The sequence below is a fragment of the Lipophrys pholis genome (genome assembly GCF_963383615.2).
Source record: "Lipophrys pholis genome assembly, chromosome: 1".
NCBI classification, from domain to species: domain Eukaryota; kingdom Metazoa; phylum Chordata; class Actinopteri; order Blenniiformes; family Blenniidae; genus Lipophrys; species Lipophrys pholis.
The window spans coordinates 42,904,887-42,925,419 of NC_137635.1; the positions used below are offsets into that span (position 1 = coordinate 42,904,887).

General features: G+C 40.7%; 1 protein-coding gene across 1 annotated transcript in view; it reads left to right on the forward strand.

The window, feature by feature from the left end:
* Window positions 1-20,533, forward strand: part of myo10 (myosin X) — a 106,533-nt gene that overhangs the window by 21,439 nt on the left and 64,561 nt on the right. Inside the window, exon 2 of the mRNA XM_080466369.1 lies at window positions 11,524-11,622. Coding sequence (XP_080322495.1) covers window positions 11,524-11,622 — 99 coding nt within the window. The remainder of the gene's footprint in view (window positions 1-11,523; window positions 11,623-20,533) is intronic.

Below are 20,533 nucleotides of genomic sequence, written 5' to 3' on the forward strand. Positions count from 1 at the left end.
GTAAGTCCAAAAAGCTTCAGGTTGTTACAGTTGTAAATCTGTCTGCTGAATGGAAGTGGTTCATATGGCTTTTACATCATAGATCTCACAGTTTCTAGTTTAACGGCCATCTCTCATCTCAGGTCTCATCAACCATTCGAACAAAAATTATTGAGAGACATCTTGTCGTATGAAAACAGTAACTGAAGCTATAAGCTATTTTTTGTGGGTTTAGAATGCGATGTCAGCTTTGGGCATAACATGTTATTTTAATTTCACTTTCCTGGCATAGTGGTTCAGCTTTTTCACTGCGGTGACCCACAGCAGCTGAGCAAGTGTAATTCAGACAAAGGCGTTTCAACAGTGACCCCTCTAGGATCTAGTCTCAGAGGTACTGCAGTTCTGTGCCCGCTTTGTTGCAGCATATTTGCTGCCATAGTTTACAATTCAGCCAAATAATATGTCAAAGAATAAATCATTTATCATACATTATATAGTTAGCTTTGCAAAGGCATCCCAGTACCCTTTAGGGCGAGGTAAGGTGGAACAGGGAATTTGGGCTGTGACAGGATACAGTGTTAAATAGAGCACACAAGCAGCGAGATGAATTGTGCATTCATTTTAACTTGATTCACAGGTTTTGTCTGGAGACGTTGTAACTTCACAATAAAGTAGCCACATTATGCAATAGCACACCACAGGTTATGAATAATGTACATTTGCGGTCTTTCTATAGTCATGTTGCACAGAATATAAGAAATCACACACTGCAGTGTGCACATTTCACTCTTCCTTTACTGGAACTGTAGAAAGGCCATTACACTCCAGATAAAAAGTAACATATGCATGTTTATTTGCTGTAAATCTATAGTTTTTAAGACATATTCGTGCAATATTATCCATCTATTCAATCTTTAGTCCTATTGCAGTAATGTCTTGTGTGCAAACACATTCATCGACTTTTGCATGTCGTCTTGTGTTCAGGTACTCAAAAGTATGGATGTAAACAGGAAAGAAAACAAAATATTGGCATGAAAATGATGTAAAGCAATCAAGAAAGAAGATTCAGCTAAATAATGTTGCATCATAACTCATGGCTGCATGTGAAGTAGAATACGTTTACAAAAGTTTAGTGGATAGTAAGAAAACCCAGAGATTTGACGGGAGGGGGGGAAAAAGCCTGTAGTCCCAGTATCGTGGTCCATGAAAACTTTAAAGTCAGTCCAGTCCCTGTGTTTCTCCAGGCAGCTACTTTACATGTTCATGTGATAGCAATTAGTCACAGATCATCGACAGCATGTGCGTCTGTGTGCAGAGTCGCTGCGTTCACATGTGGGTGTACACTGTTTGTATCCCAGTGCGACAACCACAGTTCTTCTTCGTCTATCATCGTCGGCAGTCCTCTCATAAGCAATCGACCCAACGAAAGACTGCAGTGCAGTAGTTTGTTTTGTTCTTCCTATAAACACTGAAAAGCCTTGTGAGTGCCTACTGAAGCTTTTTTTTTTTTCCCAGTCATTTCATACATGCAGTATGTTGGCGGGAGACGAAAGGATCCAACTTTGAATCAAATGACAGAAATGTCGCTTCTTTCTCTGGAAAAACTACTGAAAATAAATTGATTTTATTTGGGATGATACACAAGTTATTTTCATCAAAACTGATTGAAACTTGATCTCCAACAGGCTTTGATGTAACAACAAAGACATCTTCCACTGGATTTAAAAAAGAAAAGCTAAGAATAATCCGGATGTGGCTGCAGAGCCCCCTTCATGGTTTCATTCAACACTAAAACAGTGAACAGCCGTGTTTCACATTAAACTTTCCATCAGAAAAGCTGGAACAATTTTGTTTTCTGTTTCCCAGTGTGTGTGATTAGACTATGATTTGGTTCTGTTGTACCGCAGCCAAAACAAGGAGCTTCAGACGAGAGGCAGGCTGGCTGCTCTACGTTATATTGAAGAGTAAATCTTCTCCCTTTGTGTTTTTATGACCCTGTGGCCTTTACATCAGCCTAACATGCTGTACTCATTTCGATGGCAGGGTTTGCGTGTCTGTACGGGAACCCGGAGGACTTGGTTCCACTCCCAGTATTGGCAATATAAAACGCCTAAATCGAGCCAGTGGAGCATTAGTGGCAGTCCCAAGCCCGGATGCAGAGAGAGGCTTGTATGAGGAAGGAAATCTAGTGTAAAACGTTTGCGAATTCAAATACATGGATCATAAATGTGATATCCACGCCTGGTTGATCATGGCCCAGGTTCACAATAACTGTAACTGGTGCTGGTGCTGGTGGAAACTACTGTTATAGGCTGATCGCTATGGAGAGGCCAAGGAAGGTAGCAACCATCAACAGTGAAACGCCACATGAAAAAAAACATTCTAAAAGGACTAATTAAAACACCCCTTATACATAACACTATGCATGTGCTGCTCCAAACCACTGACAACACATAATCGTGGTTTCACTGGATTTTGTCTTTGAGCTGGAGAAGCACTGAGTTTTTCTGAGATCACTTCAGGATGTGAAGTGAGCTCCTATTTCGACACATTTCTGTAATGAAATCTGTTTACAACACTGGCTAATCATTTTCGTCATGATCTTAATGTTTTCTTCCGTGAGCCAACCAAATAATTGAAATTTCAAAATGAGATATTTGAAACTTTACCAATGTATAAAAGGGTGTTGCTTACAAGTGACTCCCTGAGATAAGGCTGTAACAACAAACCTTTCTTGTTCAACCTTTGCAACATTGTTAGTTAATATCGCTTTTGCAGAATACTTCTATAGAATCACTAAACATTTTTATCTCAATCCAATTGTGAAAATCCCTCTGCAAGGGTTTGATAACTTTGAGGTTCGCTGCCACAGTCCTTCATCTTAGCTGTCTATATCACACTTAATATAGCATGACTTTCTTGACAAGTATCGATCAACTAATATCCTTGCTCTGTATTTAGGAGATAGCGGATCATGAGGGAGCAGTTTGTGTGGTGTTTTTTTTTTTTTTTAATATATATCCCACTGCTCGCACTCACTTTACATTACAGTTTGGAAAGTCTCCCTTTCCCCTCTGAAGAAAATTACATGTCATGTAGCATGAATACCAGTACTCTGCAGAGGGTAATACGTGGCAACGCTCACAGTGCTGGGTGGTTAAGCGGTATGCAACATCCAATTAAGGTGCATTAAGGTCTGGAAATTTAATAAGTGTAAGCTGAAGTAAAGGCAGATGGTAAATAAAGGCCATGATAACAGATGAGGTGAAATCACCGTGGATCGAGGCGCCAATAGACGTCATTAACTGGAGGAGATTAAGTATTTTATCCAGAACAACTGACCCAGGTATGCTACATCCTACATCTCAAGCAAAACTGTTTTCCTCCCGCGAGAAAATGTTTGCCATCAGATTCAAAGACAATTTGAAAATGTGGACTTCAGTCTGGAGTGGACTAAAGAAGCTTGCTTTCGACAGATAAGCTGCCACAACAGCAGAAAACAGCAGGACAGGACGAGTCATTAAACCTCAACTTTCTTTACATCAAAATAGTGAAAGCTAATATCACAAAATTTTTGAATGTATTGCTTGTGTGAATATTCTGTGCAAGCTTTAACTTTTCATTTTCAGTTCTCGCAAAGGGCAAATGCAAAGTCAATGTACCATAGTTTCATCATGGGTACTTTTAGCTTTGTAGTTTATAATAAAAGATGTTGATCCAAATGCTTGTGCCCAGAGTACGGCTGCTCAGTATACTGCAGATTTATCCTATTTGGAATATAAACATGCTTAATATAATGTGCGCGTCACAAAACGTTGACTTTACTGCTATAAATGTTTTCTAGTATTCATTAATTCTCTCTAAATTAGAAATTACAGAACCCTGTGCAGAATTGACAGAAATTGGGAAAATAACTAAGACATTTTTATCAACTGCCCTAATTAGTTCATATTTAGTGGCAACAGTGCAGAAAAAATAACAAAACAATTACAAAAAACAATTCGAGCAAAAACCTGCTGAAGCGCTCCCAGAGGGAAACCCAGATGCTGTAAGATAGGGGCAAGAAAAAGAGCACTGTTTTTCAGAAGAATGGTGTTTATATCAAGGTATGATGATATAAACATCATACATTGAAAATTACATCATTATTAGAATCCACAGATTATTACATGTTCACTTGATACTGTGCAGCTTTAGTTCAGACACTCACTGATTTTGCTGGTGATGCCCGCAAACTTTAAACTGCTACCTGACCTGGGCAGCTGACCTTTGCCACTGTACCTTTAAATCTGAAATTGGTCAGTTTGATTTGCGACTGGAGTCGTGAGTTTGTGGCGTTTCATTGGCATGGTGAGCATGTTGCTTTAACTGTGTGTCGTATGAACAGATGAATTAGTTCACTTTTCTGTATATGTGTTTGTATACTTGAATTTAGTCATACATTGTTGTCTTTGTGTTTGTTTTGTGTGTGTGTGCGTGTGTATGTGCGTGCGTGTGTGCCTGTGTGTGTTAAAGACAAGCTTTCCCAGACTCAGAAAAGTCAACATAGCAAGATAACCCGTTCCCACAATCCCCTCCCTGCACTCTGTGTCCGGGCTTTCAAATCTAAATAATTTGTGCTGCTGAACTTGTGTTGATTGGTACGCCACAAAAGCTTTGTGAGGTGATTGGTCTGCGCCCACATGCTGGCAAAGGTTCAAGGTCAATTTGCACTCGTGGACTTCCTCCTGACTGCATTCTCCAGACGGCAGTTTCCCACTAAACACCAGTGTGTGCATTGTTCCTATTGTGCTGTCAATCACCATCATCACAGGGGAGCGCACCGAACGTATTTACTTTTCTCTTTGCCTTTAAAATCCAAATTCTTTTGCTATTCTTGCAAAATCTCTTTCACAATTAGAGGTAAATTTAGTTCTGAAACAACAGATAAATGTACATATTTCTTCACACTCGGCAGATTGCAGAAGTCAGAAAATGTCTCTTCAGACTCAACGGTTGCCATCAGTCAATTCAAACAGGAGCATTTTCTGAAAAATTATCTGTCTGACACAAAAAAATGCTCTTAAACCAAAAACACATCTGTCTTTTTGCTTCCTATTGGCTCTTGATGAGAGTGAGAACCGTTTTCAAACATACACACAGGTAATCATGGGAGTGGACGGTTACTCACTTTAACCTCGGTCATAAAAAGCTAATAATTAGCTCAGCCAGTCAGTTGGTTGGAATTTATCTGGTGAAGGCCAAAACAAAACAAAAGCGTTGATCCGGCCCAAAGCGACAGCCACGACCTGCAGGAAAACATCAGTACCTGCAGAACAGACGCATGATAAAAGTGTGTTTGGCCTCCATGATGTAAACGTGTACTGGTCTGGACTAGATTTAATCGGATCTCATATTCTCAGGCTTTCTTTTACTTAACCCTCTCACTGCTACATTAAGTGTATATATTTAGATTTTGTGGCTGTGGAATTGGAATTGGTGTTTTGAAGGCACAGACCAGCTCATGTCATTGAAGTGTGACATCTGGGTGACTCTTGTCTACGATTGGACATACAACAGAAGCTCTTAGGGCCTCTGTAATGACTGTTTCATGTAAACAAACCCCTATTTCTTTGCATTTTGTTATCTTAGTTTGATCATTTTTCTATCATAAACAGGATTGGAGTTCAAAGTGTTAAAATAAGAAAAGCAGCTACTTATATATTTTTACATAGCAGAGTAATAAATGAAGAAATGAAGCTCCAACTTCTTCACATAGTTCAACTTGTGCTTTTATATGATGTCTGCTCTCAATGTGTGATTGGCTCATGGGTTAGTTCATGACACAGACGCGGTTAACTTTTAATGTAAAACTACTTCTGTCTATAAAGAATTCAAAATGCTATGTTGACTTGCAGAATAAATGCCCCCCAAAAAAATACCACTGTTGTCCGTCTATAGAATGAATGAGGAGCTTTATTCTTCACATTTGGCAAGAGTTTCCTTGCATAAGTGACTTTTGCATCTATGAGCAATGAAAGGCTGGAAACTGAACTTGCAGGAATAAGATCCACTTCTGATGAAGTTCCAGGCGTCATCAAATGAAGTAGAAGCACCAAGCACACCTGCACCCAGATGGTCGAGATCAAGACTTTAAGAGCAGAAACCTTTTAAACACGAGATAAAAGGTTCTGAACTGATGTTTGTCTTCGTATCGCCTTTAAAGAAATCAAATGGCTCTTTCAGAAGTCGCCACTATATGGTCTTTTTCTTTTCAAACACAACCTTTGTTGTCTGTGCGATGTTTGAGGTATTCGGCGTGATGATCATGTGGGCCTGGTAAAAACAAGAAGCTGGTATTCTGCTCCACTGACGGAGGGGGAACTTGCAGTTGTGCTGGTGGGAATGGCGATATCAGTTGGGACACTTCTGTTGTGATGCCGCGCTGCATCAGATGGTGACAATTTTAGAAAGTGTATTGATGAAGGTATCACTATGAATTTGAGTCCTACTGCAGAAAGATACACATTTTTTACAAACATTTTAGTTTCTCTCCAACATATTTTAGGGTTTTGTCTGATCATATTCTTACATCTAGTAAAGAAATGACTTTTTTTAGTGTGTGTTTCCCCTTGAAGTTTGGATAACTCAGCCGTCCGTGTCTTTTCCCAGTCATAATCTTAGCTCGTAAAATGACTATCTTTACACCACAAGCATGCGAACTTTCATGAGCATCTGGGTTTACAGCAGTGCTGTGGTTGTGATGGGATGTCTTAGGTTTGATGCAGAGACTGATGGAGGACTGCAGCTGTTGGGGATGTGCCCGTTTTACTGCACAACTGGTGTGGATGAGGTGAAAGTTCATCACAACGTGGTGCTCAGAGCCTTGATGGAGCAAGAGCGGCACAGCGTAACTTTGTATGTAGTTTCAAGGCTGCGTTTTCATTCCTTTGCAAGCTTTAAGTTTCAGGTGGCAGTAGCCTTAAGTCTGACGGATAAATTCAGGACACAACAAATATCTCCAATTGTCTGCAAAGACCTGCGGTGGGTCATTTTTCAGAGGACATGCCAACAGTTGCAGGAGTCATGGGAGGAGGAAGAAAACTTGACAGGCGCTCTCATTGAAAAGTCTGATAGAGGGGAAGGCTGTGGTTGAGGACAAGACTTGGTTTGTTAAAGGAGAGGAAGTGGAATCTCCCAACAAGACAGCTGCTCATTCCCGACCCTGATGGCGTACGAACGCTCCCAGCACAACAGATCCCCGTTCTCCCAGCTTGCCCCCCTCCCGCACCCCGCAGAGCGAGCATTAGCCACACATGTCGAGGTTACGCAGGGAAAATACGCGCAGGAGACGGGTCACTGCTTCATTTTTACTCCCGAGGCTTCCGGGGCGTGAGGTTTGTGTTGGTGTTTTGGTTCTGGCTGGGAGGAGGTGTCAGATTGGAGATAAAAGCCACAGAGGAGCTTCTTCCTGGTTAATTAACACGTGTAGTTAACATGTTCACTAATAGTCTCCTTTGATGAAAGCTTCTAGAAATATTTGGCACGCTGTTGAATCTTGTTTGCGATTAGACGGTCATAATAACTCTCTCCTGGGTGCCACTGTCATGTGGAATAAAACCAAGCAGGTCAACTTTATTTGCTTCCTGTTAGTTTTTGAAATGTCAAAATATCATTAACAATCTAGGTTATGGTACTGGAACGCACAAATATCAAATCCTGTCAGCAGTGACAAGATAGGAGTGAACAGGGTAAGATTCTTTAAAAAAAAAAGCATGCTTTTATTGAGCCCCCGAAACAGTTTTAACTCTTGTTTGTTATCTATTAGCATAAGAAGGCAGGTGAGATTAGGCTAATTCCCTGGCACTTCCTTTCCCATCTTTAATATTCGGGTCGATCCGACTCTTGACACCTCTGAGTCGGCTGTGTGAGAGAGTTTACTCAGGTTTAACAGGAATGAGGGGCTCAGAGGTCTCTGTGGTGCAACAGCTGGGCCTTGATCCCCGGTTCCCAGTCCCAGTCAAGACCCTTAAGCGTCTTGAAGGTCACGTGTTGACATTAGCTGCTCCAAGGCCGCACTTCCTTTCATGTCAAGGTGATTGTTGGGGGGCGAAAAAGTAGATGTAGATACTTTCTTTTTCTCCTTTATTCAACATTAGTTTCTGTTCTAAGGTGGCCTTGTCAGAAAGCTGTTTAGTTATTGAAATATTTTAGGAATATCAGGTTATATGACTTTTGATACACTTATCACTACTCTAGTTTCTTTTTTTTTCTAAACTTGGGTTGCATCAGATTTAGATCCTGACTGGTGGGTGATTTGAATAAGTTAATGCACAATCATGCACGTACTATATATTTGATTATGCATGGACATTTTTCAGTAGGAACCAAAGAGACACTACCCCAACATTTTTGTCTGAACATATGTTATTGATGCCGTATGAGAACATTCGAGATGTGTCTCCATATTTGATTTATAACCAAACTAAAGTGATTGCAAATCATTTCATAGAGGCCAAACTATTTTTTCTATTGCTGTGCCAGTTTTTTTTTTTTTTTTTTTTTGTCCATTTTAGGAGACCGTTTCCTTGACATACTTTACATCATTAGCCTTCAGGGTTTTTTTTTTTTTTTTTTGTGCTTTACCATTCGAGTGCAGTCTGGTTTTGTCAGCTCCTCTTCATTTTAACAGAAGTGTAGCTTTCATCCATTAACTAAGATATGCTGCCTGGTTCCTCAGATACAAGCAAGACCTTTTGATGTTCACAGTTCAGGCAATCAGTGGTGCTGAATGAAGGAAAGGAGGTGAATCAAAGGCTTTTGGCACAGATCCCAAGTTTAGCAATGGGCCAGTAGCTCTGTGGGTCAGCATGTGAGTGTGTGTGTATATATGTACGTGTGCATGTGTCTGTGTGTAGAAGACGGGCGAGTGGGGGACAGGGTAGATTAAGAGAGGGAGAGAAAGCACAATAAGATAGTGTGCCACTGTCGAATGCCTCTTTGTCTTCCCTCAGCAGAGAGAAAGTGGGGGACACACGCTGCCAGCAAACAACATGAATGCATGCGAGTGTGTTTGTGTGTGTGTGCGTGTGTGTGTGTGTGTTGGGGGTCTTTGGTAGTAAAGGAGTCTTGAAAAGTGTGCCGATGGTAGGAGGGAGACCCTTCTCCCCCTTTCTTTCTTTTTTTTTTTTTTTTTTTCTTCACCCAGACTTGATGGGGGCATCAGATTCCTTTGGTGGTGCACAGCAGGAATGTCCATATGGCCTCTGCAGGCAAACAGCACACGTCTTCTCTTTGTGCGCGTCACAATGGAGCATCATCTTTTGTGTGGCTCCTATTCGAAGCATTAAAGAGCCCGACGCTAACCACCGTCTACTCCAGAGGCCATTTTGTATTTGCCTGCATTGTCAAAATTAATGATTAATTGCATCTACATCATATGGTGTATAAATGGTGGCAAAACATATGGAACTCATAAGTACAGACAAATATGTAGTAACTGGCCTTAACACCACAAACGCAATTACAATGCTAGAACATATTCAATAAAAGATGCACAGTTCACATACTTGTTCTTGTGATTGTAAATGATAAGGCTAGTTTTGTTAATCCTTTAATACTTCCCCACTCCTCTTGCCCCTATAAGCCTATAAGTCTCAATTACTTCTTGCAGAGTGTGCAAGTCTTTAAAACATCCAATAATACAGTGATTTGTATGTGGAAGCTATTCTAAGTTCTGCTATCAAAAACACTACAGTACAGAAGATATAATTTAGTTAGTTTAAAGTTAATGAAAAACTTAAAACATTAAAACACTTCTCTTTGAAATGAGCGGGATTATCCTTTGAGCCTGGCAGGGTATACACCAGCTGAAACCTTCCTATGTATTAACACACTGATTTTACCACATTCTTGTTGTTTCTCCCATTTCTTTTTCTCTTTTACTGGATAAGAACGTTCAGAAAATATGTGCAACAAAAATGAAAACAAACTACTTTTTTTCATCAATTTTTGACCGTAAGATCAACTGTCTTTTAAACTCAAAGGTAGAGCCAACGTGTCACCCCCCCGCAGCGTCATGTGGCAGAGTCGAGATCAAAACAGAAAAGTTTTGTCAGTTTGCTCTGAGCGTCACATTTAATATTTCCCAAGGAGATACCTTCTGAATCCCCTCTGCAGCGAGGCTTAGAACAACACACGGCTCCCCTCTGATCCATTGCTGACACTGCAAACCTGAGCTTTACTGTGTGTGCATATGTGTGTGTGTGTGTGTGTGTGTTTTCCTCCATTCATCTGCTAACTTTATTTTCCCACCCAGATGCCCACCCTCTGACCGCGCTAGGATGACTCTGTCTGAATGAGGGCTTGTAGGTCAAAGGTCATTCATATGCCTGGTTCAGAGGGGGGGGGGGGGGGGGGGTGCGCGTCCCACAAAGACGCAGTGGTTGTTTTTCCCATTAACATTAGCCTGTCACGCTAATGAACGGTGGCACATGTGGCTTTGCGATTACGAGGGAAATCTACTTTTGAAGGGTCCCTCGATTCTCCTCCTCAGTCGTATTTCAGCAGCTTGGAGTTTGTTTTCATCGTGCTTTCCAGTTGAAGGCCATAAAATGGGTGGATTGATGATCTGCAATGTCTACTTTGTTTTAATATCATGTAGTCCTCTAAAAAAATGTTGAAACTTAGAATTTCTTCCTAAATTCTCCAAAATTTGCTGCACATTTTCCACAAACTGCGAGTGTGGGGGTGATTGAAGTGATTCAATATACAGCTGTTTAGCCTGGGGGGAAGCACTGCAGCGACCAGAAGCAGTAAACTCAACAGGTATAAAAGTGTGTTCAGGCTCTGCCACTGAAATGCATCAATAAACATGCAGGTTTACAGGCCTCCCGGGCGATGGCGGCCTGGCTGCAGGTAGAAACGCCTGAAACTCGACACCACGCAGCTTTCAGGTGAACGGAAATCCTCCTGTTGGTCAGAGAAAGGTCAAAGTAACATCAACTCCTGTTCTTGCTCTGTCATTAGCAAAGAAGTGAATCCAAAACCACATAAGCTTTAAAGGAGTCGTTCTCGTCAGTGAGTAACATCGTGCTGAATCATCAGTCGTGACACAGATTCAACTCATTTACTCTTTTAGGAAAAAACAAACTTATTTTCCAAGTAAATCTTAATAGGCTGACTTTACTTCATATTAAACACTATGAATGGAATTCAAAACATTTTTTTAATTTCTTTTATTTTGGGACTTGGAAACAAGGAAGTCATAGAATTTAACCAGTTCAGCTTTGTTCCTTTCACTGTACCCCAGATCAATATCCATACAGAAAGATACCTGAAAGATCTTCTTGGTACACTTAACCTCTGACCTTCCACCTCTGCTTTTAACCTGTAAATCACTGAATTCCTCAGAACAAATGTAGAATGAAGTGTTGAGTGGTTTACACACGTGCAGTGTCCACTATAACAAACATGTCTTGCTCGTTTGGGGATCTGTTGATCTCGTTTTTTATGAAACCCATTAAGCTCCAGTTTACCTGATGATGTCGTCTCTTTTGTCCGCAGGGTGACCGGGTGTGGTTACGGGAGGATGAGCAGTACCTTCCCAGCACTGTGTCCTCCTGCTCCGGCGGTGTTGCCGTCTTTGCCACCGACTATGGGCAGGTGAGAAACACTCAGCCTTACCGAACAAATCTGATTCCTGTGGATTATGACTCCTTAAAACCACACACATATTTTTTTTTTTTTGTCAGTTGATTCTGACACAAATAAATGATTGGACAGATCTATTCCCAAACAGGTTGCTATTTAATTATTCACCTAATTTGCATTGCGCCTAGTGCTTGGATGGAGTCAAGTAACATGAGTTACTATATTACTAACAGTATTTCTCAAACTAGCCACATGGTTTCAAAATGGTTTTCTCCCTCCTCAGTTCACCGTAAAACCTCATACAGGTAGAACACATCGGCTCTCCTTGTAAGAATAATTCACTTCTTTCCCACACCTCACTCTGACACCTACAAGAGAGCAAAGGCTTAAAGAGATCTACTCATAATTTGGGATCAGCTCAAGATGCAGCAAATCCCTCTAAACCCCATATGGTTCTGCCGCGCGTCTTTGATCCATGTGTTGTCAAAACAGCAGCTATAGAAAAGGTTCAAGGACAACTGGGGGTCACAGTGAGTTGAGGTATGTTTTGGTTTTATTATCAACACTCCAAATGAATCAGTCTGTTAAGTAATGAGAATCTACTGTCCCATTGTGATTCCCAACTCTAAAGCAAAATAGAGATAAACGAGACAAAAATCGACTGGTATTTCATGGAAAACCTTTCCCCTAAAACTGATTTACAACGAATTTTAAAGGGCCTGTAAGTAACTCTGCTTTTATTCCTACTCCTCTGTTAAACACTCACTGTCCTTGTTCGTCTACACTCCCATATAGTGGAGTGTTAAATGCAGACAATGGACAGTAAAATGAAGGCAAACCGAAAAGCATCCTGATCAAATATAGAAAAGCTGTGCATGTATCCTGATCATATATGTTAGTATCTTTAAATGTTCTTAATATCAATACGGAATTCAAAATGTTTAGTATCAGCCCATGTTGAATTGCTATCTATTCCACTGATTATCCAAAGCCCCCAACTTCAGAGCCGCAACAATAACCTGTGTAAGTTGTTTGGGTGGATTTAATCTCCATTCCCCTCCTGTGCTGACAGCTTTAACAAAGACTTCCTGTGTCGCCAGCAAGTAGCACACGGTCTCCACCAGAGGCTGGCCTGCAATCCTGAGCGCTGAGGGATTTAGGGTCATGTTGAGCTGGCGTATTGTCCAGAAGATTTACTGGCAGATTAAGGCATTCTTATCTCTTAGCTTCTATTCACTCAGGGAGTCTGCGGGACCTGCCGGCCACCAAAGCTAATGACCCTGCAACACACACTTTACAGTCTAAACTCTCAACGGGAGGACGGTGGTTGTTCCATCGCAAATTACATTTAACTATCACCAGGTGAAAATCTTCGGATTGCTCACATGTCCTAGCTCATCTCGTGTCCCAATCATTTGTAATTGCACGAGAACCCTCTGCGGCTGACTATTTTTTTTATTTTGCACATTACGATATGATTTACAACCTCCTGGGCTCAGCTGTATCATTTATTTGTGAATGTCAGCTCATGCTACCTTCTATATATTATCTTTATTATCAAGCTCAGATGAGTTGAGTTGAGTTTTTCGACATGGCATACTCACTTAGCATTATCTCAGCATTTCTATCCCGATGATATTTCAAAATGGATTTTACCTAAACTACGTTCACACTGCAGATCTTGACGCTCAATTCCAATGTTTTGCTGGGATCGTATTTTCTTTGGGCGATCATTCACATTACATTTTAAACGCAACCTCGATCAGACCGCAGTGTGAACATGATCGGACCAGACGTTTTCAGGTCCCAAAGCACATGAGCAGAAAACGACGTGAAGTCACGCTGGGCACGCTGTTTACAGGAGTAAATATGGACGCCATGTCAGTCAGCATCAGGGTTGCCTGATGTGACTCACTCTTTCCAGCCCAAACAAAGTAAAACCCACACACCTCAATAAAAGCCAGTCCCAAATCTCAGCCTGTGTAGAAATCATTTTAAAACCATAAACTTAATATATGTGTAATAAAGAGCACGCCTAGAGTTTTTCTGTCATGGTGAAGGATGTTGACCCGGAAGGGCAAGTAGGTTTTTGACCGCCGTCTTTGCTGCTCTGTTTGTTGACTCAATAGGAAGGCCAGCCGTTGTATTTTCACTGGACATAATAAATTGTTTGTTGCACGAGGAGTCGGCATGTCGCCGTTTTTGAGGTTTTTCACAGCGATCGGAGTGGTAGTAAACAGCAGGTCAGCCAGGTCTAACTTGGGTCAAACTCCTCTCAGTTGCAAGTATTAGACTGCGCTTCTTTAATACATCCATTAGAAGCAATTTGGGGTTCAGTGTCTTACACAAAGACGTGCACTTCCACAGGTTTTCAACTCTACCAGCTCTACCAACCGAGCAACAACAGCAGATGTTCACATGCCAAAACAGCACAGATAGTATTATCTCAGTAGCATCTACTTTTTCTCACTGTATTGCTGACGAGTTGAACTCAATAAAACTGTAAATGTATTTTTCTTTTCACTGTTGCTTTCCTGTTTTCTCCTAAACTCTTTTTATCCTTTTATCCTTTTATCCTTTTATCCTTGCGCCTTTTCTTTTATTCCTAATCTCCACTCTGTGGTGTCTTTTATGTCTGTTAAGCTCTCTTGAGTCTTTGTGAATGATTTTCACCCTTTCTGTCATTTCTTTTTGTTCTGATTATTTCTTTTTTTATTTTATATGTACCATTAAATCTTTCGCCTTTGTTCTTCTGGTCTTTCATCATGAGTTTTTTTTTCTCCCCATTTGTCTTTGTGTTAATATCTAACTCTTTCGTCTTAAATCTTTAAATTGTTCCGCATTTTTTGGTTTGTTTCTTTCACTTCATCATCAGTTTTGTTTCCTATTTCATTTTAGCGGCTCCTTTGATAGTTATTTTTCACTTGATCCCATGTTTATTTTTTCTTTGTCTCCTTGTGTTTCTGGTCTGTCTTTTGACGCATCTTCAATAATATTTTTTCTTTTTGGTTCTTTTAGTTGCTCACCCTTTTCGTTTTCCCTCTCTCTCCCTTTTATCTGTGATCACCTGCTCAGAACATAAGCCATGGCACCTGTTTTGGTTACAAGATTTGCCTAATCCTTACCTTTTATCTCAGCATTTTACCACATTGGTACAATTACTATGCCAAAGCTTTTAGAATAGGTGAAACTCACATCATGTAGTGGTCACCGAGTACTTTGTATACAGGTGCAAAACCAATAGAAAGGAGGAACAAGAGGAAAGCACCTACTTTAAATGTTTAAATGTTAATTAACTCCTTTTTTTTTTCCACGTTTCACTTTAATGTCCCGGTCAGCTCCTTCAGTTGATGTAAATAACAACATTACAGATCATGTGCAGAAAGGTTTGAATCGGCAGCACGAGACTTTGTGTGACCTTCATTCATGAGTGTCTTATGGAGAAGCAGCTCCCTCGATTGTCCTGCAACAGAGAAGCTGCAGGTCTAAAGCCTAAACCTGACAGTTTTGTTATCCCATGAGCACGACTCTGAAAGGCAGCTCTTCGGTACGACCGAGTCTCGCGGGGAGACGGTTGAACTCATGCAAATAAGATCCTGTCGGTGATCACGTGTGCAATGAACTTATTCGTCATTTGTGTATGTGCACATAGTGTTGTTTGCATGTGTGTGTGTGGCTATGTGTGAGCCTGTAAGCGTTTGGCCGCTGGTCACCTGTTGTGTGTAACAGGAGATGGACGTCACCTGCTGAGCAGCAACAGAGCAGATGTTGCTCTTTGTGAATGAAGTCGGTGCTGAGCGGCCAGAGAGACACATTAGTAAAACTCAAGGAAGGCTGGTGTTTTCCCATTTCAAAAACTGGAGCTGTCAAACGTGGATGCGCTATAGATATCTTTAGTAGTGTACCACCACGGCACTTCAAGAGACAGAGAGAATAATAAACTCTGACGGCAACTCTTGATTTGCTTTTCAATTCCTAATCAGCTCGTTCTGGCTGATCACAGTCAAAGTAGCAGGGCAGTAATTCTCTTTTAAGGGCTGACGAGAGTCGCTTCAGTGTATTGCTTTACAAATCAAACTGTTTTTTGAATCCTTTTCTTAAAGTTAGATTCATGATTTAATGTACATGTACAATGCATTTTTGTACAGGTTGCACACAATGCTAGCACAAATTATTCATATTGTAAGTTCATCTTTGTCTTTTGTGGTAAATAGCTGTGCACAAAGTTGTACCATGCATGAGAAAAGCAGTTAAACCCCTAAAAGTCTTTCACAGCTATTCACAAAGCTAATGTGTCCAAATGTGAATTTGATGAATTTAATCTGTTCTAGTTATGTTACAGCATCAAGTGAACAGAAATATCCTCATATATTATAATTCTGTACGCTGTTACCATTTCAGGTAGTGTTCAATGACACAGCTTTAACTGTAATTATATATTTTAAATGGGAAAATATTAACAAAACATTATTCTAAGTTTCTCATAATGAATTTATAGTTATGTCCAAATTATTCCGAGTAAGGTTCTTGTATCTAAGCAACCAAGCTGACTGCTTATATTAGGAACGTGTTTTTTTCCACATGTTTAACATATGTTTGTAAGAAACTACAGTTTTGGTTGGCTTGCGTTTGAATTTGCTTTACCTTCTGAGTGTCATTTCATATATTCACATCTAAAATTATTTAGACATCCATTGTCCAGCTGTCATTTAATCAGTGTGTAGTCTTTAAACACCTCACACCCCAGCCAACCGGCCAGCTTCAGCCAATTCATGGTGGCAGGGAGCTGGATCAGATCCCAGCTGACTGTGGGCAAAAGGCAGGATACACCCTAGACAGGACACCAGTCCATCACAGGGCAAACGCAGAGAGACACAGTCACACGTAGACATACTTTTTTAGAGACACTGGAAGAAGGCACAAGGAGAAAAATCCAGAATGCATGGAAAAGAATATGTAAACTCACAAGCCTAGAATCAGACAAGGCATCTCAAAAAAAGTACAAACTTTTTAAAGTAAATGCTCAGTGCACCAACCTCTGATGAACATATATTTAACTGAGTATTAACTTCAGATTTCATTCTAAACACTCTAAAGACTTTAGATAAGCAGAAAGTAATTCAATAATTTACCCTTGATCACTGTGGTGTGTTACACACATTACAGCTTTGAGTGACTGTCTGTGGTGGATGTTGGTGTGTGATATATGCAATGCGAGTGTGTCTGCTGGCAAAGGCCGCGAGGCTTCTGTCCTGCTCATGTTTCAGTGTTTTTGACGGTGCAGACAGTCTCCTCCTCCCTCTCTGACTGCAGGACAATGTGCCAGGAGATGAATGGTGATTCAAAGAGCAGCTGCTGCTTTTGATGATGATGATGGAGGGGGCGGGTGAAGCTTGAGGTTACCTGTTCAACTCTCCATCAGGGAGAGTGAGGGGCACTAAGGGGGGTGGAAGGTATCGCTTTTCCCTCCTAACAACACATAATGAACAGTTTGATTCCTCCTCGTGTGACAAACTGATTACAACCTGAAAGTCAGAGTGATTATTAAATGTTATTGAAGCAATTAGCCGCCTCCAGCCTTTTGGGTGCCTGCTACTGATACACTTGAAGGGATTGCAGCCGGGGTTTTAGGCTGAAGCTTTAATGTACACAATTCAACCACCAGCAAAGTGGTCAGAGCCTCAGGTGCACAATTCTAGCGATCTCTGTAATATAACTACGACCCCGTGACCCCGAGGAGATTAGGAGGCGCCTCGGACTGATAACGTCACTTGTTTCTCCGTCTCCGCACCCTGAGACTTTCAGACCTTTAGGCTTCAAATCCAAACTTTCCAGTGACATCATTCAAACACATTTATTACTCTGTTTTATGACACAACAGTTATTTTCAGTCTCAAAATTTGTAAACAAATGAGGAACAAGCAGAAATGTTTTCAATTTTAAATGAGGCTAAAAGATAAGTACTAGAGAAATCGTTCATCCTACCATTCATCATTCTAATCAACAGGTTTAAAAATGATACTTCTAATTGAGATTTTCAAATTTTCCCTCATGAAAAGCAGAATTTTTGTAAATGTTAAGAAAAGTTTATAAAGTAAAAACGGGTAGCCATAACTTTATGATATGAATCATCTAGTATCGACAGTTGTGTTCATATGTCATGTGGAATTAAAAGATTATTAAACTTCAAAAAAAGAGCTTGAACCTTTAGCAATCCATCTATTGTTTTTCACAGTTCGGCTTCAGGAAAAGAATCATAACAAGATTGACTTTTTCCTGCAATGTTTAATAAATGATACAAAAAATGAATGTGTGATGAACAGGCATTGAATATTATATAGGTTTGAAAACATCTGCCTAAAATGGGCGTGCTGCAGTATGTGTCATTGCTTTGCAAAGCAAAAAACAAAATTATTATTATTTATATGACACTACTTTAGCAGAAGTATATACATAAAAATGTAATTTGTTAATCTTCATATCTCTTATAATGCCTGAGCGTAGCTCTGGAACCACTTTCCTCATCCACATAAGTAAAAACAACAGAGTTCATCCCGACTCATCCAGAACCGGAGCCTGTTGATCCGACAGGACACCAACAACCCCCCCTCAGCATCTCCTCGTCTGCACTGATGCTGTCTAATGGCTTTGTTTCAAAGAGATTTACTCCTGTTAGCATCTGTCGCCAGGCTTAGTGCCCGGGCCCCACGGCTTTGTTTTCAAGGCGTGCACTCCCATCATCTCCACAAAGACAACTGGACCAATTAGAAAGCTAATTAGGTCACAGAGTGAGAACAACCTGTGCTCATGGGAAAGTTATGGTGCTGCAAACACATCATGACTGAGAGAAAGGTGGCACGGAAGCCATCTGTTGTTGTCGCTGCTTTTACAGGCTTGGGACAGACAGAATCTTCCATTTTTGTTGTTAACAGCTATGTTACAGAGCCTGATGAAGTATTTCGTTGTTCAGGTTTTGTGAGGAGTAACGTCTCTGGTCTCATCAATGAAGTGTTAGTGTGGTTTGTTTGGTGCTTTATCATTGCAGGACTTGTTTTGCAACCCAACAGATTTGAGAACATCTTAAAACTTCTCATGTGACTTGCTGCAAAAGAAAACAAGCATTGTCACTCGTAAATGTCCCACTTTGTCGTAATCATATCTGCAACCTTGCTTTTACTTTCACAAAATTGTGTTATTTTAATGAAAATGCTGATGTCACCGGGACAGGCAGGAGTAATTAACTCACCTGAAGAGAATGACGGGCTGTGAACGCATCACTGATGATGCCTCTCGGAAAAGACTTGATCATATTTCATCCATCTTGACGTCTGTGACGTCCAGTTACCCCTGAAGCCTCACGGAGGGAGGAATGTGAGAAATGAAGCCTGACAGGATGCTGGGGGGCATTTCGGGTGTTAATGTGTGCGAGCGTGGGGAGCGAGGTCAGAAGAGACTCTCTCCCCAGACACAGGCTGGCTTTCTTTGGGAAGAGTTGTCTCAAGCCTCCTGGCGATGGTCGACCACCGAGCAGCGACAGACAGGCTTGTGTGTGAGAGTTGTCTGTATGTTTGCCTGCAAATACATTTCGAAAGGTTCTTTTTTTTTTTTGTTAACATTTTATTTCTGTTTTCAGTCACAGGGTCACTGACTTTATGAGCTTCTCAAGTATGTGGGAAATGTTGATCTTTCTCCTGTGTGTTCTTTTGAGCGATTATTCTCTGTGGTGTTGTTTACTGAAGAAAAGCCGAGGCAGCACCAGGTTTCAGTTGCTCTTCTTTTTCTAAACCCCAAAGAGAATTTGTTGAAAGTCTGGCAAAGTCAAACTTCATCAAGGAGCTCAGACTGAAGATGAAGACAACTTGCATCTTCGGTGGGATTACAGACTTCCTTCCTTTCAAAAGTGATAAATTACATAAAGTTCGATCTGTCTGCCGAGGGATTTGATCTGCTGCTGCCTTTCCAGACCACCCTGCAGTGATGGATCATCATTTTGAGCAGCTCCCCCTCGGTGATCCCATGGAGCTGCAGACCTCCTGCAGAGCAATGATAATTTGAGGTCTGGTCTGAATTAACCTCACCGGCTCCTCTTTTAACGACTCGAGCGTGTTGCGGTCTAAACTGTTGGCACTGCGGTGACTGTAGGAAGCAGGTTTGAAGAATTGCCTCTTTGTGTACATGCTGTAGAGATTCCTCGCGATGTTGCATTTTGAGATGATAATTATTGTTCATTGCTATGCTGCGGCAAGTCATTGTTACACCATTACCACAATCAGTAAACCTGGAAAATGAAGGCTCATTGGCAGATTGAAATAAATTCATAAAGCTTCTTTGTGCTTGTTGCCAAAGGCATGATACATTGAAAAGTGCATTATATATATACTGTAGGTGCAATGTTGAATTTTAAGCCAGCGTCCTACCAATGTCTTTGACATCTCTGGTCACAGTAGAGAAACTAATCGTCTCTGGTATATGTTGTTTAAGTTTTGACTTCAGTAAAATTGTTTTGACTGAAGCGTGAGCTCCAATCTGTTAGTTGTCCTTCGCCTTTACTCTAGAAGGACAAAACCCTTTTAAAGGAAATATTTGTATAAAAAAACACAACGGTCGCTACAAAGTCCTCCACATGAAATGGAACTAAATGAAGCTTTATCTGTGTATTTGTATATATACTAATTATAAACTGTAAAGAAGTTGGGTTTTTTTTCAAACCAGGAGAAAAAGAACTGTGTCTCTGACAGTTCTTTAATGACCATAAAACAACCTGCCTCATCAAACCACAGCAAAAACTAGAAAACTATAGATGATTCAGGTTGTTTAACAGCAAAACTCAAGTATAATCTTTGTTCTCCTCACACTCCTTCGGTAACACAAGAAATGTGCCCATCAGTGTATTGATAGGAAACCATACAGTTTAACTGATCAG